The following is a 25,629-nucleotide window of genomic DNA, read 5'->3' as shown; positions in this document are numbered from 1 at the left end:
AAACCACTTTCTGGCGCTTAGGGTTACAGTTCACACCACCGTCAACCGATCTATGATTCAAGATTCGCAAAGAGTCGTTCTCGATGTGTGCGTGCGCAAGGAGAATATACTCTTTGACTAACAAGTAGGCTCAAAACTGAAAGTCAACCATGAATGACTCAAGTGCACTGTCGTCCAAAATGACATCACATGGAGTAATCTCCTGATAACAAAGCGTATACATAAGGCTGCAGTAAAGGCCTAGACATTATGCCGGTAACCATGCGCTCATCAAACACCAGAAGCCGATTTTGATGGCGATTCCGATGGCGAAAGACGGGTAATTTCCTTAGTGATGAAGGGGTCTCGTAGTGCGATGATCGTGGCGGTGAGGCAGATTTGGCTGTTCCTTCGTGCCTCAACAGTCGTCGTACAAAAAGCGATGCACGACTGCAACCACAGTCTGCGCATTCAATGCCTATGAGTTTCATAAGGCTGCGAAGAGTTTCACATGTCAAAAGGGGAGCAGAACAAATATGACGGGTGAATAGCACAATCTCAATAAATGACGGTCGTTAAGCGGAAGCGGGCTCGGGGTAGCCTACATGCAGAACGCAAGGCCGTCGCAGGTCGTGCACAACCGACGCTCGGCCTCTGCGGGATCGGGAAATGAAGAGAGCGTGGAGCGGGTTTGTTCTGGACCAGCTTGAGCTCCACAGCATCGGAAAGGGGGAGGATTGTGTTTTTGCGGGCCCTGGGCGACCAGAGGACGAGAGTGGCTATGCTGCGAAAAAAAGATCGCTGAGCGGTTGTGCCTCAGGGAACGTAGCACGACACTGCAGCGTGGAGAGACGGGCGTTCGCGTCTACATAGTATGGTTCAGGGGCCCAGGGCGCTTCTGAGCGGTCGTATGGTCTGGAGCTCACAACGGGAGCCCTGGTCGACAATCTGTTGTTGAAGAGGAACTGACGAATGACGGAAGTTCACGAAAGGGTTCCTGCAGTAGCGACGCCCATTACGGCTAGCGGCTCCGCATGGGGCGTGATCCAAAATAAACGGTGCGGCCTAGCTGCCTCCTGAAGCTGCAGGTCAGTAGGGGCTTCGGGTGCAGCGCGACGGGTGGATGTGCAGCTGGGAAAATACGACGATAGCTCTATCGATTGCATGCAGAGAGACACGATAGCAGTGAAGACGTCGGGACGCAGCTGGCGGTGGGCGAGGGCGTGGAATGCAATCAGCGGCCCGGCTCAAGGTCAAACATGTGGCTGCGTCCAAGGGCGAACGCGGGCCCTTCACTCTCTGCTTCGGCGTAACAGGCCTGACCCGTGCAAGGCTTGAGACGTCTGCCCAATCAGGAGGCCTGTCAGCCAGAACCGGAGATCAGGCTCCTGTGCGGCGCCTCATCTACCTTTCGCGCCCATCCGTCTTCTTTCCTTCAACTCACCTCTCCGTGGGCCTGTCGCTCTTTTTGCAACCACCACCAACAACCTTCGCAGCTCTATCGTATCTTACCCCAGTCATTCTTTTTTGGGCCGAAGTTTGTTTGCTTGTGTTGCTCACCTTGGCTATTGCCGTCCGCTCACTCCTCGACTACCCCGGAACGAGTTTCGCATATACTATTCTGCCGACTAGCTGTCACGACTGAGTTACGACTTCACGTTGTTAATACCTGCACCGTAGCGTCACGTCGACAATACCAAGGACGAGCTTCCCGGGATCCATTACTAGCTCTATCGATTGCGACCTCATATGCGACATCGGTCCTAGAGCCATGCCGCACTCACATCACCAACACATGCACCATGTGCATCGCGACATCCACGTTGGCTCTCCCAGCAGTGCAAGCCAGACACTTCACATGGCTGAAAGAGCCACACGCGTACTGGTGGCCCGCGCCAGCGCAACATGTACCAACGATAGCGATCCTGGCTGCACCAAGCCAACCCAAGTACCCACTATTGCCATCGCACTGGCTATCATGTGAGTTGTCTTTCTGTCCAGCTGTGAATGCGCTAATGGCATGTAGAGTACCTGTCGTCGGTGTCACGATTGTCCTATTCTTCTTACATCGCAGGAACAAGAGGAAGCTCGCTGAGGAAGACTCGAAAGACAAGTACAAGTCGCACGACTGGGGCATGGAGGGTGTCACCAAGCCCGGCAAGAAGGGAGGTCCTGAGATGAGCGTGTCGGAGAAGGAAATCCCAGGAGGCCACGACCGAGGTCTCTCGATCGAGACTGGAAGCCCGTACATTCTGCCTGTCGGCCTACATGGCTCGCGGGAGTCATTTCACTCGCTATCGCGTTCACAACACGATCCTCACGACCCCTACGGCCCCGTAGCCTATCTGAAGGACGACCAGAGTATCCGTAGCGCAAGCCGCGGCCCATATGGAAACGACGCTAGATCTATGTACACCACTTCAAGCGCAGGAACAAAGAAGGGGGGTCTTCAGGCTGGCCTTCTTCAAAATGCACAGAGGATGTCTACCTCGCACCCCATCCGCGGCGAGTCTCTATCCCCTGACGGTTCGCGGTCTCCAGACAGCAAGTTCCCTGAGGCTGGTATTCCTCTCAGTCCTTTGAACCCACGATTTGAAGAAAAATCTTCTCCCATTTCGCCTCCGTCAGTCACCTCGCCTTCCAGTGAGCCCAGCACCCAATACGCCGCCTTCAAACCCACCGACGTTCCCACCATCTCCATTCCTGAGCCTGGTGTCACCGAGAAGCAAGTCAGCAAGTCACCTGTCCAGACCACCAACGACATCCCCACATTGCCACGCGTTCAGTCCCAAGCTGTTGTATTAGAAAACACCAACACGCACAGCATCATCAGCACTTCGAGCTACGGAGATGGTTTCCAAATCACACCGCCATCTCCCAAGGAAAGCGAGGGACCCAAGATAGTTGCCCCTAAGCCTCGCTACTCGACTGGTCCCCAGAACGTTGGTCTTGGAGTGGACGATTTCGGCCACAGCTCCAACCGTCTGTCCATGAGCCTCCGCCCCATGCCTTCCGATGACCCTCAGGAGAACCCCGAGGAGCGCGCCAACCGTATCCGATCTTTCTACAAGGAATACTTTGACGACTCGAAGCCTGAGCCTGCTGGCGGCCACCAATACACCGATTACGTTGAAGACTACGGCTCGGAGTACCAAGACGGCACTGTCTTCGACCCTCGCACCGGTGCCTTCGTTGTCGCTCAGCCGAACGCTCCTTTCGCTGAGCCCATCACTCGTCGTGCCATGACTCCTCCCCCGCGTGCTCCTCCCCGGTTCCGAAGCAACACTGCCACTGGTCCCCGTGGCCCGCACATGTCAAACAGCTCCATGGCTTCCTCACAATATCCACCCCCTCGTGGCATGTCTTCGATGAGCGGACGCTTGCCTGCGCCAATGAAGAAGCCGCTGCCTCCTCCATCCGCTTTGTCTTCTCTCCCAACACCCGCCAAGCTTACCGAAAACTCCATGGTCTTCGACGCCGCTGACTTCGCACCGCCAGTCTCGTTCCGCGAGAGGCAAAATGGCGTACGACCTGACAGCCCTCTTGGAGCTCCCAGGCCGTACAGCCCGGCCGTGCGACCACACACACCCCTCGTCGGATCCTACGACGAACTGCCTGCGCTACCCAGTCCCTACCTGATGCGCAAGTCGGGTACCTTCACTGCACTCGACTTCGCACCGCCTGCTCGTATACGTGACCCTGCTGGCGGTGGTGCCTCAGATGCTGGCTCAATCCGATCAAATCACTCCGGCATCTCGGCAGTTGGCCGATTTGCTGTTCGCAGCGGAGCCAACCGTGTCAGCAGGATACCAAGGGAGGTTCTGGGTACCAAGGATGACTTCATGGTGCAATTAAAACCCAGGATGAACATGGTAGAGGGCGCCTAAGCTAGTCGCGATTTCCTCAGCACACATCTTTGACGACAGACATACCGGCTCGCTGGCTGAGCTTTCCGCACACTCGACCGAACATTAAAAGCTCATATCATGTCAACTTGTTCTCCATACACTGCTTTTCAGCGGCCCTGATGATTTCCTTGGTATCGTGGCATAGACACAGCGCGCGTTGGCTACTCTCCATCTTCACATCACAGCAACAACCTGTACAGACGCTCTGTCTAGTACGCTTTCCTATTTTTCTCCATCGCGGTTGTGCAACGAACGACCGGCAGATTACTCGTTTTTAGGGCGGTTTAGCGATGGGCTGGCGTTTACCAATGTCTAATTTTTTTTTCTTCTACGTTGCTGCGAAATGGCGAAGTTGAGACGTAGAGGGCAGCTTGGTGGTTTGGAGACCGTGGGGGCTTGAGTGATTGTGGAATATCTAGCGGAGCACATAGAGGAATGGAAAGAAAAGACATTACTTCAAGCATATTGGACCGGCCACGCGTGATGTTATGCAGTAGACACAACTAGTGATGTTAGCCGCCTGAACACGTGTTTGTCTAGCAAGGAGCCTCAACGTCGAGCTATGCAATAGTGTGGTTTCCGCGATGCCCCTCTGCTGTCTGGCCGCGCAGATCCGAAGCCTAGCGCAATTTCGCATCCTTCCGCATCCGCCTGCGCCATCATCGAGAGAATTATCCACGTAGATCATCAACTCCGCTCCTCTATTACCCGCGAAAATCTCACTCTTGCATACATTGTCCTCCATTTTTACCACACCAGTGCCGACCAAGCACAGCCACACAGTAGTGAACTCCACCCCCAAAGATCACCAGTAAACAGTGCCCAGCGCAACGTCATGACCAGCCACGCACGCGCGTACCGGCCAGACCATGCTCATAGCAAACGTGCGCCACGCCGGTGCTTCAGTCGCGCGCAATTTCCAGACCGATGATTTGCCCTCTGCTGTCTTAGGCGCGTGGCCTAGTGCCGATGTGTGTCGTTGGTGAGAAGGGCGCCGCGTCGCCAGCGCCTTCTTGCGGTGTCTAGTTTTGCTGTTAGGGGTCCTATACGTCATAGCTTGCGATCTTCGACCAGGCTCCATAAAATACACGACTGCTGCTGCTGCACGCGCGTAGGAGATTGCGTTGCCCCGGATTCAAGGCATTCTTGGCCTGGATATTCAATCGACGAAACGTTTCGGATCTTCGCTCTCTACGTCGTTCGTCTGAGGCCTTGTCGTTGCTTATTCACTTTCTTCTCTCACAATCCTCCGCTGCAGCACGCCTTGCTTCTTCTCCCTTTCAACGCCTGGAAGTCTCCGAGTCGTTTATCATGGGCATCTTCTCGCGCCGCCGCAAGTCGGACGACACCGCCGTCACGCAAACGGCCCCAGCGACTGTCGTCCCTGAACTCAGCAAAGAACAAATCAAGCGCGCAACTCGCACACGCAAAATATGGGCGCTGATCACATCCTTCTTCCTCTTCATCACACTCATCTTCCTGATCCTTGTCAACATCTCCGGTGTACGCAACAAGGCCGTTATTAGGGATTGGTACTTTATCCGCCTCGACTTGAGCCATATCGTGCCTGCCAGCGTACCGAATTTCGCTCTTATCAACACTATCGCGCAAACGCTGGGACTGCATGATTTCTATCAAGTTGGGCTATGGGGTTTCTGCGAGGGGTACGCGGGCGAGGGCGTGACATTCTGTAGTGAGCCAAAGACGCTGTACTGGTTCAACCCTGTGCAAATCCTGCGCAATGAGCTTCTTGCTGGAGCGTCGAGTAAGTTGCCTTGCGGCTCCAAGTTCTAGATAATATGCATTGGAAATAGAGTAGCTAACATGCATGTCTACAGTCAACCTTCCCGCCGACATCAACGACATTCTCGACCTTATTCATCTTGTCTCCAACTGGATGTTCGGTCTCTTCCTCACCGCAACAGTCTTGTCCTTCGTCCTCATCTTCGTCATGCCCATCTCCATCTACACACGCTGGCTTACCCTCGTCGTCGCAATCCTCGCCTTCCTCAATGCCCTCTTCGTAACCGTCGCCTCGGTCATCGCAACCGTCATGTTCATCATCTTCCGCAACACTATCGGTGGTGTGGCTGAGCTAAACATATCGGCTGAGATAGGCACCACCCTCTTCGCCTTCATGTGGGTAGCAAGTGCTTTCGCCATCTTTGCCTGGCTCGTACAGATGGGGCTTTGCTGCTGCTGCGCATCAAGGAGAGATGTCAAGAAGGGCAAGAAGAGAGGAAACGAAAAGGCGTACCACATGGACGCTGCTGGCACAGAGGCAGGCGGCATCAGGGACAGCAACATGGTCGTCGGCGAAACCAACGAAAAGCCACAAAAGAAAAAGTACCAGTTCTGGAAGCGTGGTTAGGAACCTCTTCCATCGGCTTCAGACCTCTTCGAGGATATTACACGTATAGACATCGACTTGGATATTGAAGTCCTAAAGGCTAGCCCATGACACGTCTAGTGCTGGCTACACAAAAAGAGAAATTTGGAATCTGTAACTTTCAGCGAGCGCGGCGTTGGTTTGGCATCTTTGGTACAGCTCAGCATAGTACAGCGCAGCGTTGGACTTTTTCATTCGACACGACATGACATTGATCACGGACATATTCCTTCACCAATACATACAACCTAATGATACCGTTATTATAGCTAGAAGACTGATTATGCATTCCTGATGGGTATCTTAAGTCGTGACCGTCCCATGATTCAACTCCAGAACTCGCAGCCTACCCATACTCAATTTACTTTCCCCTGTGCAGCACCCTTGTTCATCTTCTCCAACGCATCCATGTCAATAATCCTCAACTCCGTCCTCGCCCACAGGATGATCATGCATATTACACCCGGCAAAAAGCCGCCTCCCACCATGAGCCCTTCACCCCAGCCACGCGCCTGCCAGACCTCATACAACGCCAATAGCCCACATACGGCCCTGTTGACAGGCACAACAGAGTCCGCTATCTTATCCGCCGCCTTTTCCGAGATGTAAGGTACAGGCCGCCTTACACTCTTTTCAGTTGGTTGTTCCCACGCGGGTGTCTTGTTGTAGATTCCATATCCACCTACTAGTTTCTTAGCCTGCCCTTTCCCTTTCGATGGTTGTTGGAGTGTTGAGGGCGTGACATCTACGCCGTCGATTGGCTCCATTTGCGTCGGCGGTAGCGGCAGGAAATACAACGTATACGCTGTTGCTAGCAGACTCGCGATAGCGACTAGACTGGTCGGGAGGGTGGACAGGGCGAAGAGCCGCGGGATGTAAAGGAGTGTGGGGAGTAAGGGTAGCGCAAGGAGGAAGAGCGTATATGTGTGCGTCGTGGATGTGTCGTGTGTGCTGAGGGTCTGGAGGAGGGCTGCGCGGTCTGTGTAGTTCTGTCAGCAAGGCGGGGATTAGGCATGGAGGAGAGCGAAGGGTACCTTGTTCATCCATACCCGCTTCTACGGTATCTTCATCGTCGGATTCGGACGGGTACTTGAATGTTTTGCGCAGGCGTTGCGCTGCAACTGTCTCGGCTTCCTTGAGTTTCTCCATCCTTTTCTGCGTCTTTTGCGCGAGTTGGTACGAGGTTTGGCGAATTCGGGGACTTGTGTGTATGTTGTGGGGGAAAGGACAGGGCGAAATTGTGTGTTAGCAGAAGACCGAGGGGCTGAAAGGTGGCCTTTCGTGGCTACATGCGCGCGTGCGGCAAGGCAACCGGGTTGTTGGACTGTTTAGGTCGGCGGAACGGATGACGACGTTTGTGGGGGAGATCTGGACCTGGACCCTGGGATTAGCGCGCTGGACCTGCATGCATGATCGTCAACTGTATCACTCGACTTTGCAACCATGATAGTAACGTCTTCATTTCTCTGCCTACATTATAAAGCTGCTATTTTAGGACCAAACCCACTCTACTAAACAGACACATCACCAAAGACTTTTTCGGCCGACACGAAGCCCTAATGCTCCTCATGCAAGTCGGCATCATGCTTCTCTTGCCAGTCCACTATCCTGTCAAAGTTCCTGCACTTGTGGAAGGTATTGAAATCTGCTTTCGTGCCATGAGGCTTGTTCGTATTGTTTATGATCAGCGAGGGCGTCACATCAGCGTTGCACATCAGCACTAGCCGCAGTGTTTCGAAACAGTGGTCGACGTGCATGCGATCACCGACATTCCTGGCATCGGTGATATTGAGGTCAATTTCGCTATTCAGAAATTCTTCTGCGTGCTCGCGGTAGTAGTCTTTCCAGGTGTACTGCCTGATCATGTTCTGCGGAGTGCGAGTGATTAGATTCGTAGAATGAAGTGGCTTTTGCATCTTGTGCGGTGACTCACGAGACAGTGAAGTTCATGTGAGACCTCAAGTAGAGCGACATAGCCTCTAGATGGATCACCGCCGGCGTGGACGAGTTTCGACGACGAGCGATTTAGTTTGCCAATGCGGTCCGTAGGAACTTCCGTTGAGCCGCCTGGAGCTGATCAGTATTGCATAGTCACTTCCATACGTCGGTCGATGAGTTTTTACTGACGTCGCCAAAGACGGTCCCAGGCGCTCTCCAATTGCACTGTCGGTGGTCCTCGATACGCCGTTTTGTGAGCGAACTCATTATCGAAGTCGGCATCGTAGTACTCAATGACTCCGGCTTCGATCAACGGGGCTTTTGGAAGTTAGTCCAGACGTGAATATGTACTGAACATGGTAGACATTTACAGTATGGATTCAGTAATCTTGTACATTCGAGCTCACTAGGTGATCGTACGTCTTGAGCCAGTATATAGCCAATGCACAAGATTACAAGCAGCCAGGGCAGAGCGACCAAAGGGTTAATACAAGCTATGCTCTGCTGTCTCCTCTGAGGGCGAGTCGTGCTCTCTTCCTCTTTGGCCTCGATAAACGGCAATGCTTCGCCATCTATCTCGGAAAAGCTTGGACTGAGCATCTTGTATGTTGTGGAAGTAGACATAACGAGATGGGAGAATTGATTCAAGGCGAACAATCCGACACACCTGCCTGTGTATATGGGAGGCATACATTCTTGCCCCTGTGTATAGTCAATGAGAAAGATCCAAACAATATATCAATCTCACATAAGCAGCTGAATCTAGTACTTTCCGTCTATCAGCGAAAGCAGAGTACATGAGAGTCATACTTTTTGGAAGCATGATAACGAATGTAGCGCACAGCTGATGTTGTGTAACATCCAAAGGCCTTTGTGGTGTGCTCGTATGCAGAGGCTGACACCTCATTACTCGGTGTCATGTACCTATGGCTTGAGGTTCGACCACTAATAACCTTGGAATGCTCGAAAGAGAAGATCGATATGTTGCGCAACTGATGGTATCTAACCGCCGAACATTATTGCGATATGATCAATCATTGGTGTGTAAGACTTACAAAGAGATCTGCGTGGTGCTGTACAAAACGTAATATTCGTGGCCTGAGGTTTGACCGCCGAAAAACGTAGATCGACAGGGTGCCTGCATGAGCGGACTGCTAGCGGATCACCCCGCACTTTCCGAATGGGGATTGATTTGGACGACCTCAAAGAACACTTTCTTCGGTTTACTAACGATCCGCTTTGGTAGCGCCTTACAGCAATGGTATCTGTTTCTACTGAAAAGGGCCCAGGTGAGACTGAAGTGCACGAGTTACAGTCTCGTGTGACATCACTAGGTACCGATGGTGCGCAAACCATCTTCTCTGGAAGTACACATTGGCAGTCAAGGAATATTTCCACTTTCAGACTTCCTCTAGCATGCAATCTACTGATGCCTCTATACCTAGGTAAAATGGGTGACACAACATGAATATCTCGCAGAAGCCACCCGCATGCTTCACATGCGGCCAAGGCGATATGCAGCAGTTCATGTGAACAAGCATTGCTAAGACTTTCCACAAATCCTTAGCCAGCTAACTACCGACATCCTGGCACACTCGTTAGTGCTGAGCTCAGTGCGTAACCTTTGTGCAGCTCGCTGTGAAGCCTATGGCTTGTCTAGGTACAATGCCATCTGCTGGACCATGCTCGTCATCCTTGTATCATTCAGGCTACGCATTTGTTGAACTAGGCCTGTAACCATACCTTTACTTCGAACTCCGCACCCTTCAAGAGTATAAAATCTGGAGCGTCCCACTGTCTGACTTTCGATCCACCGACTATCAATCCTCATCACCACCAGATCAAGATCAAATCATCTTTCCATCTTCACCTCTACCTGCTAAAAGCAATGGCACCATTCAAATCCTCCATGCTTGCGCTGATCGCCTTCTCAGGCATGGCGTTGGCCTTGCCAACCCCGAATGCTGGGGCCGCTGCTCAAGCCTTTACAATCAGTAAGTCGGCACTGTACATCATATGAAAATTGATGGCTGATACTTGGATCTAGTCTCTGGTGATGGCAGCGCTTATCAGGACGATGTCAACGCTGCGAGCTCGGGAGATGTGCTTGGCAAACGAGTTGATGCTACTGAAGCGCTATTCAATGGCAACTTCAATGTCAAGTCCAGCGCCTACCAGGACGACATTGAGGCTGCTAGTCAGGCCGATGTGCTTGGCAGGCGAGCCAACACTGTCGAGGCGGTGTTTGATAACAACTTCAACGGTGTCAAGTCCAGTGCCTACCAGGACGACATTGAGGCTGCTAGTCAGGCCGATGTGCTTGGCAGGCGAGCCAACACTGTCGAGGCGGTGTTTGATAACAACTTCAACGGTGTCAAGTCCAGTGCCTACCAGGACGAAATTAAGGCTGCAGATTCAGCAGAAGTGCTTGGTAGACGCGCCGATGCTGCTGCTGCGGCTGCGGCTGTGTTTGATAACAATTTCAACAAAGTCAAAGCCAGCGCCTACGAGGACGACATTGAGGCTGCAGATTCAGCGGAGGTTCTTGGTGAGGCTGCAAAGTAGCTGCGCAGTGCCGATACGACGCTTTACCGGCACTGAGCGTGATTGGTATCAGAACGCTCTTCGTGAGAGTAATAGGCATATGGGGCGTCGGGATATGGGGCGACAATCTGAATCATAGTGAAGATGGAATGAACTAGCCCTTAGGTTGTTCACATGCTAGGGCTTTGGCGACGATGATAGGATGAGTGTCTTTTCCTGCTTGAAACCTTACCAACTAGATACACTCGTTTAGCCTCTACATGATTAGTTGTATTCATCGAACGCCATATTGTGCTGGCATCACAGTAAGACTCGATGCTACTTCCCTTTGTCAGATGTGTCCACGAATTGCTTCACGTTGTATGGAAAGAAATGTAACGATAATTTCACTATTCTGGTTTGATGCAAATACTTAGAAAAGGGGTGACAACATGGCCAGGTAAAGGTAGAAAGCCTATCGTACTCGAGACGCAGGAACGCAGGTAAACGCATGTAGATTTCCTGCCCGGCTTACCGGCAAACACATCAAATCCAATGCTTTCTTCGCAACTTCTCAAGCTTATCCTCCTCGCTCTGCAGATATGCCTCCTCATCCTGCTCCATTCTGTTCTGACTCTCTATGAACGTCGGGACCTTATCTCGACCCTGCTTCATCCTGGCATCCCGCAAAGCGTTGTATGGCTCTTCTTCCGATATCGTGTACCAAAGGTCGACGTGACGCACAACAGCGCCTCGCTGAAGCAAGTATTTGACCGCAGCCATCGACTGAGTGGCGGCGAACTCCAGCGGACTCTGGTTCTGTGCTGGTACCCCGCAGTACTTTCTCGACTTGGTAGTCGAGTAGTCCGTCTTGTTGATGTCGGCGCCAGCGTCAAGAACTGCTCCGATAATGGCAGTGTCGTCGTCTGAGGTCTTGATAGCGACATGGAGTGGCAGCGTCTGTGCGGAACCCTTGTTGACATCTACTTGTCCTTCCGATAACAGGGCTTTGATAATATCTAGGCTATGGGTCTTGCAAGCATAGAGGAAGACGTCTGCGCTGACACTCGATCCATATGGAGCGTGTAGCACTATCTGGCGTACTACCTCTGCGTTCGGAGGCTGGATGAATTTCATGGCTTCTCGCAGACTCTGCACGTACACATCCCTTACACATTTGTGATCGTGGTACGACCTCTTCAGAAACTCTGTCAGTCGACCGACAATACCGGCAGAGTGTTGGTGTATCGCAAGCCTGAAAGCATAAGGTATGTAGAGACTCTCAAGAGTACTCTTTCCCTGCCGGCGCTTTGCATGATCCAAGATCAGTTGTAGGGTGTCTTGATCGTCTGTTACCACTACTGCAAGAAGCGGACTCATATGTCGAACCGCCATGTCGTGTTCTCCGAGTTGTGGTAGTAGATCTTCGCACATCTCGTAGTCACCAAGTGCTGTTGCCGCGGCAACCCTCTCCTCGGATGTGAGCCCTGAATAAAAAGCGGTTTCGCACCATTGATGATGCAAATCACAATAGCTCTCTGTAGAATATGGGTACCGTATAGCGTGGGAGAGGTCAGGGAAAGTTATCGTTTTTGCCATTGCGGCGCATACATCGAGAAGCTTCTTCTCCTTCTTGGCTTTGGCAATGTCCAGCTCTTGACAAATGTATGAGTGTATGTCCAAGATGTTGGCCTAGTAATGGGAATAGTAAAAGAATGAGTGAAAAGTCCCACGCAATAGCGCTAGATGTACGTACCGACAAGCTGCTCATGCTGTCGACAGGCTTCTTGACTCGGTAGTAGAGCCATTCTGGCATTAAATGCGACATAATGCTACCACACCAGCGCCCATTCGCATACCGTAGTTCTTCCGTCTGGTAAAGAAGTATGTCGTCTTTTATTGCGCTCGCAAAAGTGGTGCAAACGAGACGCAGCTTCCACGTTCCCTGCATACCTTCGAGGCAGAATAGATGATGTGCAATGATCCCGACAACCTCGGCGGGCACTTCGACTTGGGCGATCTGCATGGCGACAATGTAGCTAGATAGCTTCCCTACGATGCAAGAGTCGGTGGGGTATGATTGCAGAACGGTGGAGGCCGCAATGGTCATGGACCACTAGCGGCGCCAGCATCAGGCACCAATCACGTGCTCACGCGGGGTCTCAGGGTTCCGCGTTCGTGCACGCGTCAGCACAGCGCGTTCCGCCCGTAGCTAGTAAAATGGCAGGTGATGCGCAATTCTTAGTCTTGCACCTCGTCCTCCGTGTATTCCTGTAGTAAGTCCTTGCGGCCGCAATACGGCAATGGCTCGATATACGTACCCTGAAATTTTGCAATCCAATGCCCTCCTGTTTGGGCCGGCGTGCTTTCCTGGTCGACTGGGATTGGCGTACTACTATCACAGGCGCTCAAGTTGCCTATGTCGAAACGGACATTGCCTCCGCGTTGTTGTATCTCTCGCATGACGTGTGCAAATGATTCGGAGAAGAAGCAGCAACTATCCATGAGACTAAGCGGGCTTATAGGACGCGCAGCGAGCGGTTCGAGTGCTCTTTGCCACTTGGCATCCTCGAGCATTTGCTCTAGGAGAGCGAGTGTACTTGCCGTGTTCCTGGAGTGAAAGGTCAGAGAAAAGCGATCGGGAGACAATTTCGATGAGAGAGCAACGGCTTCCTCGAACCACCGCGCGAAGGCCTGAGAGACGCGCACTCGGTCTATCTTTCCGTCGATGTCCCAGGTTTGCCCATCTTTGTAGCGATCTACAAGTTGCCCGAAATAGGGCTGACCGACGTTGCCGGTGATGGCGGTAGTCTTTGTATCCACTTGGCGACTAATACTGATGCGGGGACACTGTTCCATAATGCTAACCAGACCCAGGCCATGGCACTCCGGATTTGCTACACTGGCATGGACTTCATCAAGCACAACATTGCGGATAGCGGATAGAATGCTCGGGTCCAGACCATTGAGAAATTGTATGGCAAGCGCAGCTGCGGAAAAGTAGCGTTTGGTGGGACCGTCGTCATACATGGGACTGTATCTCTTTGGCGAACTCCAGCAGATGCATTGTTCTTTCAGCGAGGCGATATCTGCTGCGTTGGGTATCATCCAAGGGTCAGGGATCCCAACGAGCAGTGATGCGACATTCGGTTGTTCAGGCCGCTGCCCGAGAACCTCGTCATCTTTCCAAAACTCCCACCACCTCTTTGTCCCCTTTCCCAGGGCCAGCATGAACTTGATGAATCTACGATGAGTTGAAGGTGAATGACACCAGAGTCTCCAGTCATGCACCATTTGCAAAGGGGTCGGTGCAATCCTAGCATGACCTCCGCGAAGGCGGTAAAGCAGCGGGAGACATTGGGGAAAGTTCACTCCGGCACGCTCAATCATATCGTCGGTGATGTTTTTACGAACCCTGTATAGTTGGTAGGCGGACTTCGTATAGATCCATTCCAGAGCAGTTGCAAAGGACGCGGCTCTGTCGCTCGTCTCACGGTCGACCCATCCCGTCCGGAAAGTGACGGTATTCGTTTGGAAGATGACCGGTCTCAACTCGTGGGCTACCCGACTGCAGGTTTGCATGAATGAGAGATCAATTGGATCGCCGTTGGCTGTGCATAGCCTGCGCGTGCGCTGATTGTAGAGATAGCCGCCATCCTGGGCAGCATAGTAGGTATAAATCTCATCTCGTAACTCTTGGGGCAGATCGAAAAACCCCATCATGGCAATGTTGTAAGTGGTGACGGGTTGCGGGATAGATTGAGTGTTCTGATGGAGTGGTTGAGTGATGATGGATAACTAGCGAAGGAACGAACCATGGACCCGCACATTCCGCCAAGAGGAAGCGGTAGCGAGAGCAGCTCGACCATGAGCCGCGATCGAGACAAGGATCGTCAATAGGCTCAGCAAACCCAATACCCAGAGCACTACGTTGTCTCTTTGGCGATGCGTGCAAGTGCAAGAAGCACGAAGATTGACCCAGGAAGTGTCCTTTGAACAATTGATTTGCCTGTGCGTGCCAACGCACCTCAACCGACATAGCGTCCCTCAGATAACCCAAACGCCGTATGCAATGCAGCCTGTATAATGATAGAGACCCATGTACATCATATGATACATTCCGTCATTGTAGACCATCCCTCTCTTCTGTTCAACGCTCATAATGCCATCACCTGAAGTTGGCTGTTCCCGGCACATCCTTGATCTCCTCGAACTTGGTGCCCATCTTCACGACACTGTATCTTATCAACCGAGGGTCCAAACTCATGGTTCGCCGTAAAGCGTGCTGCGCGCGGGCACTCGCATCGAAGCGCATGATGAAGTGGTGGCCGTAGTGGTGTGTGGTTTGCAGCTTCTTCGCTGGCTTGGGGAGGAGGAAGGTGCCCCAGTTGGAGACGCCACGGACTACGCCTTGTTGATCGAGGACAATCTTTCCGGCGGTTTTGGCGATTCTGGGGCATATCGGGTCAGTGTCTGGCTGGGGATGGTGGAGGGCGAATTTACTCTTTAACTTCAGAGAGGCGGCCAGGCCGTACCTGCACTTGTTAGCACATACTCTTGTGATCAATGCGACACTCCTCTTACCACTCCGATCATCTCATACAGCATCTTGCCTCGTTTGCGCCGTGGTGTTGCTGCCGTCGTGCCTTCCGTCGCGAAAAGTGTTCGAATGCGGCCAACCTTTCCGCAATCGCGGAGGAGCTCCACCAACGTCTTGGCGCGTGCTATCACCTCTCCAGCGCCCGCAACTTGAAGCTTCACAACTCACACACAATCTGCTGAAATGGCTGCCCGGACTTCAATCGCACGCGCTGCGCGCCAATTCACCTCCGCCGCCGCGAGGAGGCCGTCACCTTTCGTCTGCCAGAGGTGGCAGCAGGCGACTCAGAAGCAACGGTTATTCTCGGTATCCGCCGCACGTACGCACATCTGAAGCTCTGAGAAGCAATTGAGAGGCGAGCATGGGTGCTGACTGAGCACAGTGAAGGAGAAGAAGTACACCGAGGACCATGAGTGGATTGAGATGTCTGCGGACGGCAAGACATGTATGCGCACCCTCCCCCACATCCCCACATCCCCATACGCCCTTACTGTCCAAGCGCTCTGTGACTGACACATCGCGTAGGCACCCTAGGTATCTCCGAATACGCTGCAAAGGCCCTCGGCGACGTCGTCTACATCGAGCTGCCCCAGATCGAAATGGATGTTAGTGAAGGCGACGCCATTGGTGCTGTCGAGTCCGTCAAGTCTGCATCAGACATCCTCACACCCATCTCTGGTACCGTCGCGGAAGTCAACTCAGCGCTAGAGCAGACGCCGGGCAACGTCAACAAGGACCCCGAAGGCGAGGCGTGGATCGCCAAGATCACTGTATCTGGAGAGCCAAGCGGCAAGACCATGACCAAGGAGGAGTATGCCGAGTTCACTGAAGAGTAGACGTTCGGAAAAGAGTTTGAGGGAGGAAGAATGTATGGACACAGGCACCTAGGCGCATACTTCAACATGAAATGCGAAACTTCAGCCAAAATTTCACTTTGCCGTGCACCTGCCATCGAATTCGACACACTTGCGAGAGAGACTACAGAGTGTTGACGAACATACAGCATCGCATTAACGTTGCAGAGCTTTCGCACATTTCTATTCTCAACAGTCTTCCCCTTCCTAAGCCACTTCCGACTCCAAAATCCTTTCCACAGCTTCAGTCATCATCTCCGAAACCCCCAAACGCAGACCACAAAAAGCCTCCTCCTTCCCTATGCCCCTGCCCTCAAGGACGATCTTGCCATTAACGACAAGATACATAACGTAAGCGCTGTAGCGGGCGGGGCGACCACATATCTTCCGCAGACGAAAATAGACATCCGATCTGATATCGAGCTGAGGGAAGTAGCCTTGCTTATACAGCCAGGCCATATTTACTGTTCAAGGAGTCAGTAAATATACATATCATCTGAATACGACAGCATCGGCCGATCGAGCGAAAAGCGAGGGAAATGAATGAGCCGATCATGGCGAGGAGGGAGTTACTCACCGGTCAAGCTAACATCGGACTTAGAGACCCGAAGCAAGAGCTCGTTAAATCCAATGGAGATGTCTTGTAGCGACAGATATTTGCGATCTGTGTCTTGTTAATTGGGTGCGCTCTCATTAAAGTGGGTCTGGAACCAACGTACCGTTGGCATGCCATAGTCTCGTATCTTCGCGCTCTGCGACTTCCTGAGCTGCCTCGGTGGAAGTAGATGGCGACTTCGGTGGGCTTTTTGTGGACTTCGAGGTTTTCTCTTTTTTTCCAATGCCCATGAATAGGGTGATGCATCCGATGACGGTTGCGGGAGGGAGCATGCACAAGACGCATATTGTGGTTAAGATCATGATGCATTGTGGTGGACTGTTGCGCTGGAGAGTGTGTGTTCTTGCAATGAGGATCGACGGACAGCTCACATTGTGCTTGTATACAATATGTTCAATACCGCACATTTATTTGCTGCCATGCGAACCTTGGGAGATATGTTCAGGAAGCGAGGATACCCAGGTCACGTCTTCAACGCGTCAGAGACGACAAGCTGATCACACCTTCCGCAGTTCATACGACCCATAAACAGTAATATGGTCTCGAATGAGAAGTATGGCGAATCCACGAACTTCTCCTAAGCGTCCCAAGGTTCACATAACTGAGTTACTCTACGCTTCTAACCTTTTGAGAGAAAGAACATATATGAACACCCCCGCCCGCACCAATACCTCGATAATCCAGCTGAATACTTACAAACCAAACCACGGCACATGTTCCTGAGGCATGAAGCTGACCACGACATCTAATCAAAACTCCAACATGACAAACGGCAGACCCTCAACACCCGGCGACATCACCCTCACTACAAGCCCAACTGCAGATCCCGATCAACCGTCATCTCCAAGCTCCTTGGAGTCAAGGTTGAACGCGCTGGTCGTGGCGCTGAAGTCCTTCCCGAAGCCCACTTTCACACGATCGCAAGTCGCAGTCGAAATCAAGTCAGCATTCTCACGTTACATTCCTATCTACGACGACGAGGACGATGATGACAAATGGCTGGAAAGCAGCATAGGTGCGCAATCTCCCAACCTAGTTCGACTGGACTCCTATCCCATCATGCCATCTTACCTACTCTGTAGTCCTCATAGCACGACCCACTAACGTCAAATTCAGAGAACCTATCCTTCCTCGTCGTAAACAATTGCTTCCCTTCCGATCTTACTCTGAAGGGCTATGCAAAGATTGACGTATCGACCTCTATGCGGGGCCATGATCAGTATGCCATGCTCCTGGTGCACGAGAATAGGGTGTTGGTTGAGGAACAAGCGGGCGAACGAGGGAAAATGGCCAAGGGCTTGTTCAAGTCGATTGCGATGGAGGTGGGGAGGATTATTAGGGAGAGGAAAGAGAGGGGTGATACATGGATTGGCATGTGAGAAAAGAGGGTGGTTGTAGAGAGGACCGAGATATTGGTTTTGGATAGAGTACACGATGGAGACTCATAGCTATGTACACACCAAACCACTAATCAGAATTCATCCTCCACCGTCCACCTTTCCCTTCCTTACAACTCACACGTTCTACCTACAACCTATCCAGACCACACCTTAGGTCCCGGGCAAGTATACGTAGTAGCCTTGCTACCATACGTATCAACCATAATCCCCGGATCACTCTGCGCCGCGTATCCCGGGATGTTTGCCAAGTAATCACCACTCGGAGAAGCACTACCCGAACCAGTGACTTCGATTTGTGCGCACTCAGCATAAAACTGAGGGGAATTGGCCTGGTGAAGAGCAAGCAGCTCGTGACGAACGAGGTAGTTGCCTGGTGCGAGAGATGCGGGGACCTTGGACTCCCAGTACAAGTTCTTGAGCACCTTGGCAGTGCCCCAGCTGCGTCCGGAGAGGGGAGGTGCGGTCATGCCTTCTTGATCAATCTAGCCAGCGTCGTTAGTAGGAGACTTGGATGTATCAGACTTGACAAGGTATGTACCTTGAACCATTTCTTTCCAGAACCGTCACAGCTCTTAAAGTCGCCAGCGCACTTGTACATCCAGACCATAACCGGGCCTTGCTCGTGGGTCCATTGCTTCCAGTTTGCGCGGATCTTTCCGCCGGCTGCTACCTTGGCGGAGAGGTCGGCTGAGGTACCGCCATTGCACATGACTTTCTTGTCGTTGACACTCATGGTGGGGTTGTAGTCGGGCCATTGGCGTTGGATGGTCTTGGGTGAGGAGGAAGGCGAGAAGCCTTCATATCTGGGATGGAGGTTAGAAACGTGTATTGATGGTCTCGCTGAGGTTGAGGTAGGGCTTACCCAGGGTAGGTCACTCCGTCGATGACATAGCTGGTGACGGCGCCGTGGGCTGCGGCTTGGGCTGCGAGTAGCGCCGTGGGTAGAAAGACGTTTGAGAACAGCATGTTGAAGGCGAACAGATGTATGCTTCGAGGTGCGATATGATCTCCATCCCGTCTTCACCCCAGCCTTATATACTCGCGTCGTTGCAGCACCGCCCTACGTCTACGCCCACCACTACTCTCCAATATCCCTGATGATCACATTACCACAGCCCACCACTCACCTCTTCCTGACAGGCCTTGTCGCGCCCACTTCACACAAACGCGATAGTACTACCTCAATATCCACGTAATATGCAAAGATGCTGTGCCCGGACCGGTTAAACACCATTGGCTGCACAGCACTATACGTGCTTCGCTAGCGAGTGAGCCTCCATGTCGGCTCTTGGGTCCCGAGCCAGATCGGGAAGATGATGGGAACGCGAGCGGTACCCCGGATGTTTAATCTGCACGCGAAGGTGGGGATGTGCGGCGTGACGAGGCACAAGGTGAATGGCGCATGTGTTGTCGTGTAAGTGACGATGTTCTGGAATATGCAGATGCAAGCCATATGGGAAGCGGAAGAGGCGTCGGTAGCAGTGGAGAGAAATTTTGATGGGGGTGTCGCTTCAGGTGCTCGTTGCGAATGGGTGCAGCGACAAATCATCTGAACACCCGGTCGGTAGTCTTACAATGGCGTATTGGCTTGGGTCTGTAATTGATTTTCGCTGAATGAACCTCACAGTTTAAGATAAAGAGCATCTTCATAATTGTCTTCGCAGGCGAAGTTCATGTTGGCTGCGCAACCGTGCTAATGACCGGCACCTGTCTGAGGTTTGAATGCCGCGTGCAGGATGCGTCTTGGTGCACTCCGTAATAGCGAGGCGTGGCTTGAATGCGACCTGCCATCTATGGAGTACGAAGCAAAGACCCCCGATGACCTCATAAAAGCGATGATTAAAGTGATGGAAGTCGCGAAAGTGCACTGGAGGTGTCAGCACAAGCACCAGGCGGAGGCGCTAGCCGACACGCTAGCTCAGTGCAGTGGGCCTACCACCGGGCCTTTCTTAGCACTTTGCGAGTTTCATCACCTCCACATGACACAAAGAGTGCAAAGAGCAAAATAGTAAAGTGGGAAATCATTGCGAAAACGACTGTGACCCAAGGCGTGGTCTGGTATCTCTCACCCTGTCCAAACTTTGCAAGTAAAAAACATAAGCGCTCCAACGTAATAACAACGGATGACCTAAAAGTTCTTCGACGCTTCAACCCCCTTTCCGTCTCCACCATGCATGATTTCTTCATCGTAACGATCAGCATCGCTATCGGTGTAGGCGACACTGATGTCCGTGATCTCATCGCCGACTTCCATCCAGACGTCGCTGGTCGCCGGGATAGGGCTGATCTTGCAAAGCGCCCAGTATGTAATGCTTGCGACCAGGAAGCCGGCAAAGAAGTTGAGGTCGTAGATGCGCTTTGCGCCAATAGGCACATCACGACCGATGGCTCCTGCAAAACCAACGACGTTGATGAGGATACCGGCAATGTAAGCTGCGTAGCCGCGCCAGTGGAATCCAAGGGTGTAGTAGTAGGGGCCCGTCTTCTTCCCGGAGTATAGATCTTTGATCTGGAGGTAGCCTTTTCGGACGATGTAGTAGTCGCAGATCATGACACCTGCAATGGAGGAGAGGAAGACAGAGTAGGCGGAGAGGTAGGTTGTGAAGTTGTTGGTGTCGGAGAGGAGGTTCCACGGGCACATGACCAGACCGACGAGCGCGCAGATGTATCCACCACGTCTGATACTTATCCATCGGGGCGCAAGTGCTGTCATATCAGTTCCAGCACTGATGGAGTTCGCTGCGATGTTGGTTCCGAGTTGGGCGAGTGCAAAGGCTGCGGCGATGCAGAAGACACCGAAACGTTGTGCTGAGCCACCCTCGTTCAGGAAAGACTCTAGCAATTTCAAAGGATCCCAGATGGCCTCGCCAAAGATGACAGTAGATGACGATGAGACGATGATACCGATGAACGAGGTGATGGCAAATCCAATGGGGATAGTGAGCAGTTGCGGAAGGAAGGCGTCCGATGGCTTCTTCGCAAAACGAGCAAAATCGGGGTCGTTGACGATCAAGGTAGCGAAGTTCGCAATGGCACTCATGATTCCGCGGACCATCATCCAACCAAGCGCAGATCCGCTAAGTGTACCTTGTTGGTGGACAATCGGGCCCAATCCCTTCGCACGCACAACGGCCCAGATAAAGAAGGCGACGCCAGCAGTCGGAACAACATAGGCCTTTACGGTAAACAGGTGGCGGATCTTGTGTACTGGCGGGTAGATGAAGGGTAGCGATCCAGCCCAGAATAGGAAGAAGGACACAAAGGCAACGGTGGTCGTGCCGGAGCTGGGGATACCGTTGGTGATGCCACCTGAACCGGGACCCTCAGAGTCTCGCCAGTTGTTCCAGATGGCGCGGATCATCAGACGAACACAAGTACCGCCAATCCATGCTTGTACGCCGTACCAGATACTAGCCATAGCTGCACGGTTGAAGACAGGCCATAACGCTCCCCAGACACCGAAGGATGAGCGGTTGACAACGGGGAAGGAGATGTGGTATGTCGCACCGATACGACCAGTCATGCAGACGAAACAGGCAGCGATAGAGTAGCCAAGCTATCACGAAGTCAGCGAATGCCTGCATGGCCAAATACTAGTTTCCATACCCAGACACATATCCAAGATTGCCACCATGAAAGACCGTCGACAATGTTTGCGGATGAAATCATCCAAGTGTTGATGTTGAACGAGTCGGCTGCACAATATTAGCCCAAGTCTGTCGTTACTTTGGAGATGTTTGACGTACCGACCCAAAAGCCCACAAAATTCCAAGCGCCCCATTGACGACGCTCGGGCTCAACAGGCTTCAGGTCGTGGTTGAAGAGCATAAGCTGCGCAGTGGTGAGGTTGGGCTCGCTCTCCACGGCGAGCTTATCGGCCCAGTATGCGACCTTTGAGTTCTTGACTTTCTCCATGATGAGGCTGTAGGAGAAGAATCCCTCGTCGCTGGAATGGTGATGAGTCGAGGTTGCAACAGGCCTTATGAAGCTTTCGCTTCGGCTGCTCGAAGCCGCTGCTTGGTAGGATTCAAGATCCCCGCTCGGATGACGTGGGGTGCTATCAGAAGCGAGTGAAGGTCTTGGTACGCCTAGACTAGGTGAGGGTTGTTGGGGGAGGAGTGGCTGACGTTCAGAATCCACGATGGGTGGCGTCTGGGAGTACTTGTGTGTTATGAAAGAGTGGACTAGATAGGCGCACTACTGCGTGACCGAGTGTTGACGATGACCGCTGAGGCTCCTCCTATCTGGGGCATGCTCCATCTTAAATATCAGGAACTACTTCGCGCACCGCAAGATCTACCCTGGGTCCACTCCACGCCTAGATGCTAATGTGCCTCCGCATCGGAACGCTTCATGGTTGTGGTGGTTGACTGGTAGGGCCGTTCCGGTAGCCTTATCTTCAAGTTGCGATAGCCCACGCGGTGAGCTCCACCAAGATGGTCGCTGCAATTGCGCCACTAAACATCCCGACGACCAGCCTGAGTGATTCGCATCTGCACCCTGCATAGTCTCCGAGGATGAAGATGCAGACTTTGCAGAATTTGGGTTCTGGGCGTGCGAAGGATGGCAAGACAAGTGGGTGGATTTCCGCGGATGACGCAGCGCCATCGTAACAACGGTATCGCGTGCCCGTCCAGGGTGTGTACAGATGTCTTGGGGACCATGCACGTCTGCACAGCTATCTCCGCGATAGGAGCCCTGCGGACAGAGATTTCGCTCCTCTTTGACTCGATAGAAACATGTCACCACGTCCCTGGGCCCGGAGAAACTCTCTATCTCGCAGCATCCGACGCCATGATGGCTCGAGGTTGCGTCTCTGCGTTCGCTTGGGATGGTTAGTTGGGGTGCTATGGCAGGGAAGGAATAGCGCTTCTGCGGTAGGGAGATAAAGGCAATGTGGGGTATTAACGGGGCGCCGCCCCAGCCACTCAGCGGCCGCCGTATCCAGTTTACTCGATGTCATCGAGTAAACCGTCGGGTTGCTTATAACATACCTCACCCGCCAGCTTCCCTGCCTCAAGGCTCAGCTGTGAACTTCGGCTTGCCAATCCCACTACCGTTGGCAAGAACTCGCATGGTCATGCGCTTGTACATGCCTCTTGCGCGCTGAAAGACACCGCGCAGGCCGACTTCGCCAGCCTCAAATTCTTCCGGACTCGTATACCTCTTCGAGCTGTCCGACGGCTCGCATCACCACAGGTGGGTTCGGCGACGCCGTGCGGAGTGTGGATATTGCATGGCAGTACTTTTCGCATACACTGAACTGGTCCTACATGTTGTTAAATCTTCCTATGGCACAAACAACAGGCTGATGGCAGTGCACGTGTGCAACGGGAGTAAGATACACTAACCGATGCGTCAAGGGAGCCGATTATCGTTAACAGAAGGCACGTAGTCACACGGTAGTCCCTTGGCGAGTTGATAAACCATAGCTCCTTCCTAAGCGTGTCAACTCCCGAGGTTTTCCCAAAAACCGTCACGTGGCTGAAGGACAACACGATCCGACCCTTCAACACCCTCGGACCTTCGGACACCCAGCATCTCAGATGCCATCAGAATCTCCGTTGTTTCCAATACCGAGCGGAAGCCAAGATGTTCTATGCCTTGCGTGTTTACAACCACCATCTCACCATGAACGCGCAGATCGGAAACATCCACCGAACAATGGCTGAAGTCGATACACCATGTCGAGATTGTTGCGCGTCCATCAAACAATATACGCCGGCTGGGGCTGCTCGACTATCGGGCCGTTGGAAAATGCCCCAAATATGCAGCCTGGCTGAGTGAGGTTGTTTCGCACATTGGCGTGTTTCAACGCCCGCTCGATGTAATTTCCCGTCCACAAGGCCACAGTTCTAGACATGACGTTTACGCTGGAGCGTCCAAGACTGTTTCGCTTTGATGTGCAAGTGGAGAGATCGTAGCGTCTATCAGAAATGTATTGATTCGTGACTACCGTTCATTCTAGAGATGCCTAATGCGCATACCCAACACCCCAAAGTCGTAACGGTCATTCAAAGCGCCGTGAAAGAGAGCAAGCCACCCATTACTAAACTAAAACAAAAGACATTAACCCAAAGACTTCGTTCTTGTCTTGCCCTTCTAGTGGTAGCCGTTGCCGTGCTTGGGCTTCTTGTGCTTGTCCTCCAACTTTGAGCCAAGGATGGAACCTGCTATGGCACCAATAATGCCGTGACCGCCCATCTTGTTGCCTCCGAAGTAGCCAGCTGCACCGCCACCTAGAGCACCCATGAGGCCTCGGTCGCCTTCAGCCTGCATATTGGGGTCTGTGGCGCCGTACTGCTGTCCTTGCTGCGGCTGGCCGTAGGCATTGTGGCCCTGTGGGTACTGGTCTGCGGCATATGCGCCTTGCTGCGGGAACTGTCCTGATGGCGCTTGACCAGGGTATTGGCCTTGTGGAGGATATTGTTGTTGCTGGCCGTATCTGTGATCGAATCAGTACACAAATTGCTGCGTCGCAAAGCATCCTCTCTTACCCTTGCTGTTGCTGGTCGTATGGCGCTACTTGCTGCCCATGCTGGAAGCCGCCGTGAGTAGGCGCACCATACTGCTGGTTATAGCCTTGCTGCTGGTAGCCCTGCTGTTGCTGGTCGTAGTAGCCCTGGCCTTGTTGAGGCGGGTGGCCTTGTTGCTGGTAACCACCTTGTGGTCCCCAGCCTTGTTGTTGGGGAGGGTATTGGCCTTGAGGCGGGTATTGCTGGTAACCCTGGTTGTATTGATCGTACGGGCCAGACATGATGCTTGTGTGTTTGTAGGTCAGGAAAGGTGATTAGACGCTGGTGTTGCGCTGATGAGGGGTCGATTGAGGGGTGGTTGACGTAAGATTGGGGGCGAGTACGGGATACGGGATACGCGTTGATGTGTGAATGAGACAAGAGCGTCACAACACGAACATCAGAGTCTTATACTGCCCGCCTACTGCCGCAGCACCCAACAAGATCTGCTGACTACCAGATCCGATGACTGAACAAATCCATCGCGTCTTTGGGGGCGGAGCACCGCACACTCAGCGAACTCGGGCTGCACTCAGCCTCAGCCACCCAGAGGTCAAGCTCGTCCGGCAGCCACGGCCAGTTCGGCGCGAGCGAACCGCCCACGACTCAACGCCGCATCATCCGTCGTGCAATTCTTAGCGATGCGCTTTTCGAGCGCTGCCCATGTTGACGTAATGCGACTTGCCTTTTATTGTTTCCAATTGAGATGTACTGACCATCCTGGAGAGCGATCGCAGCAAGGCAGGCTTGCCTAGCCTCAGGAAACACTCTCTTCCGCAACCCACCAAACCTTCTTGCGAAACACTGTGTGCCTCTTGTCCACCCAAGAGATTGGCCTCGGCCGGGTTTTCGCAAGAGCCTGGTCCCCAGCACCGCCGCATCGCGCTACCGGAAAAGGCACATTGTG

The 25,629-nt window shown here is 52.7% G+C and overlaps 13 protein-coding genes across 13 annotated transcripts; 4 read left to right on the top strand and 9 right to left on the bottom strand.

Annotated features, from left to right (window-relative positions):
* Nucleotides 1-1,534: 1,534 nt before the first annotated feature.
* On the top strand, nt 1,535-4,102 carry BKA58DRAFT_122858 (uncharacterized protein). The gene is made up of 2 exons (XM_046164197.1): nt 1,535-1,959; nt 2,006-4,102. Exons 1-2 carry the CDS (start codon nt 1,751-1,753, stop codon nt 3,864-3,866), a joined length of 2,070 nt encoding a protein of 689 aa, XP_046027468.1. The 5' UTR covers nt 1,535-1,750; the 3' UTR covers nt 3,867-4,102.
* An 813-nt stretch (nt 4,103-4,915) lies between these two features.
* On the top strand, nt 4,916-6,387 carry BKA58DRAFT_122860 (uncharacterized protein). The gene is made up of 2 exons (XM_046164198.1): nt 4,916-5,652; nt 5,726-6,387. The coding sequence occupies exons 1-2, from the start codon at nt 5,199-5,201 to the stop codon at nt 6,256-6,258; spliced, it is 987 nt and encodes a 328-aa protein (XP_046027467.1). The 5' UTR covers nt 4,916-5,198; the 3' UTR covers nt 6,259-6,387.
* Nucleotides 6,388-6,541: 154 nt separating this feature from the next.
* BKA58DRAFT_419014 (uncharacterized protein) lies at nt 6,542-7,613 on the bottom strand. Its single transcript, XM_046172695.1, has 2 exons — nt 7,311-7,613; nt 6,542-7,255 (listed from the first exon to the last, which is right to left on the bottom strand). Exons 1-2 carry the CDS (start codon nt 7,423-7,425, stop codon nt 6,633-6,635), a joined length of 738 nt encoding a protein of 245 aa, XP_046027466.1. The 5' UTR covers nt 7,426-7,613; the 3' UTR covers nt 6,542-6,632.
* Nucleotides 7,614-7,724: 111 nt separating this feature from the next.
* On the bottom strand, nt 7,725-9,282 carry BKA58DRAFT_379911 (uncharacterized protein). The gene is made up of 4 exons (XM_046169854.1): nt 8,586-9,282; nt 8,404-8,532; nt 8,210-8,343; nt 7,725-8,144 (listed from the first exon to the last, which is right to left on the bottom strand). Exons 1-4 carry the CDS (start codon nt 8,902-8,904, stop codon nt 7,833-7,835), a joined length of 894 nt encoding a protein of 297 aa, XP_046027465.1. The 5' UTR covers nt 8,905-9,282; the 3' UTR covers nt 7,725-7,832.
* A 647-nt stretch (nt 9,283-9,929) lies between these two features.
* Nucleotides 9,930-10,913, top strand: BKA58DRAFT_122836 (uncharacterized protein). The gene is made up of 2 exons (XM_046164196.1): nt 9,930-10,208; nt 10,262-10,913. The coding sequence occupies exons 1-2, from the start codon at nt 10,176-10,178 to the stop codon at nt 10,895-10,897; spliced, it is 669 nt and encodes a 222-aa protein (XP_046027464.1). The 5' UTR covers nt 9,930-10,175; the 3' UTR covers nt 10,898-10,913.
* Nucleotides 10,914-11,131: 218 nt separating this feature from the next.
* BKA58DRAFT_122774 (uncharacterized protein) lies at nt 11,132-12,943 on the bottom strand. The gene is made up of 2 exons (XM_046164193.1): nt 12,494-12,943; nt 11,132-12,429 (listed from the first exon to the last, which is right to left on the bottom strand). The coding sequence occupies exons 1-2, from the start codon at nt 12,845-12,847 to the stop codon at nt 11,284-11,286; spliced, it is 1,500 nt and encodes a 499-aa protein (XP_046027463.1). The 5' UTR covers nt 12,848-12,943; the 3' UTR covers nt 11,132-11,283.
* BKA58DRAFT_122827 (uncharacterized protein) lies at nt 12,658-14,677 on the bottom strand. The gene has a single exon (XM_046164195.1). It carries the CDS (start codon nt 14,458-14,460, stop codon nt 12,979-12,981), a length of 1,482 nt encoding a protein of 493 aa, XP_046027462.1. The 5' UTR covers nt 14,461-14,677; the 3' UTR covers nt 12,658-12,978.
* Nucleotides 14,678-14,905: 228 nt separating this feature from the next.
* On the bottom strand, nt 14,906-15,345 carry BKA58DRAFT_437466 (37S ribosomal protein Mrp17; the record flags this gene model as incomplete). Its single annotated transcript, XM_046173496.1, has 3 exons — nt 14,906-15,188; nt 15,241-15,272; nt 15,322-15,345. The coding sequence occupies 3 exons, from the start codon at nt 15,343-15,345 to the stop codon at nt 14,906-14,908; spliced, it is 339 nt and encodes a 112-aa protein (XP_046027461.1).
* BKA58DRAFT_122776 (glycine cleavage system H protein, mitochondrial precursor) lies at nt 15,322-16,472 on the top strand. Its single transcript, XM_046164194.1, has 3 exons — nt 15,322-15,656; nt 15,720-15,782; nt 15,863-16,472. Exons 1-3 carry the CDS (start codon nt 15,521-15,523, stop codon nt 16,171-16,173), a joined length of 510 nt encoding a protein of 169 aa, XP_046027460.1. The 5' UTR covers nt 15,322-15,520; the 3' UTR covers nt 16,174-16,472.
* On the bottom strand, nt 16,399-17,109 carry BKA58DRAFT_437464 (uncharacterized protein; the record flags this gene model as incomplete). Its single annotated transcript, XM_046173495.1, has 3 exons — nt 16,399-16,655; nt 16,769-16,855; nt 16,911-17,109. 3 exons carry the CDS (start codon nt 17,107-17,109, stop codon nt 16,399-16,401), a joined length of 543 nt encoding a protein of 180 aa, XP_046027459.1.
* Nucleotides 17,110-18,168: 1,059 nt separating this feature from the next.
* BKA58DRAFT_122672 (cel1 protein precursor) lies at nt 18,169-19,320 on the bottom strand. Its single transcript, XM_046164191.1, has 3 exons — nt 19,070-19,320; nt 18,746-19,010; nt 18,169-18,689 (listed from the first exon to the last, which is right to left on the bottom strand). Exons 1-3 carry the CDS (start codon nt 19,171-19,173, stop codon nt 18,342-18,344), a joined length of 717 nt encoding a protein of 238 aa, XP_046027458.1. The 5' UTR covers nt 19,174-19,320; the 3' UTR covers nt 18,169-18,341.
* A 955-nt stretch (nt 19,321-20,275) lies between these two features.
* On the bottom strand, nt 20,276-22,312 carry BKA58DRAFT_122646 (uracil permease). Its single transcript, XM_046164190.1, has 3 exons — nt 21,954-22,312; nt 21,814-21,902; nt 20,276-21,763 (listed from the first exon to the last, which is right to left on the bottom strand). The coding sequence occupies exons 1-3, from the start codon at nt 22,120-22,122 to the stop codon at nt 20,336-20,338; spliced, it is 1,686 nt and encodes a 561-aa protein (XP_046027457.1). The 5' UTR covers nt 22,123-22,312; the 3' UTR covers nt 20,276-20,335.
* Nucleotides 22,313-24,125: 1,813 nt separating this feature from the next.
* On the bottom strand, nt 24,126-25,299 carry BKA58DRAFT_379902 (uncharacterized protein). Its single transcript, XM_046169853.1, has 2 exons — nt 24,705-25,299; nt 24,126-24,652 (listed from the first exon to the last, which is right to left on the bottom strand). The coding sequence occupies exons 1-2, from the start codon at nt 24,962-24,964 to the stop codon at nt 24,310-24,312; spliced, it is 603 nt and encodes a 200-aa protein (XP_046027456.1). The 5' UTR covers nt 24,965-25,299; the 3' UTR covers nt 24,126-24,309.
* Between the last annotated feature and the right edge of the window lie 330 nt (nt 25,300-25,629).

This window comes from Alternaria rosae (assembly GCF_020736505.1).
Source record: "Alternaria rosae strain MPI-PUGE-AT-0040 chromosome Unknown BKA58scaffold_3, whole genome shotgun sequence".
Taxonomy (NCBI): Eukaryota; Fungi; Ascomycota; class Dothideomycetes; order Pleosporales; family Pleosporaceae; genus Alternaria; species Alternaria rosae.
This window is presented reverse-complemented; position numbering and strand designations above follow the sequence as displayed.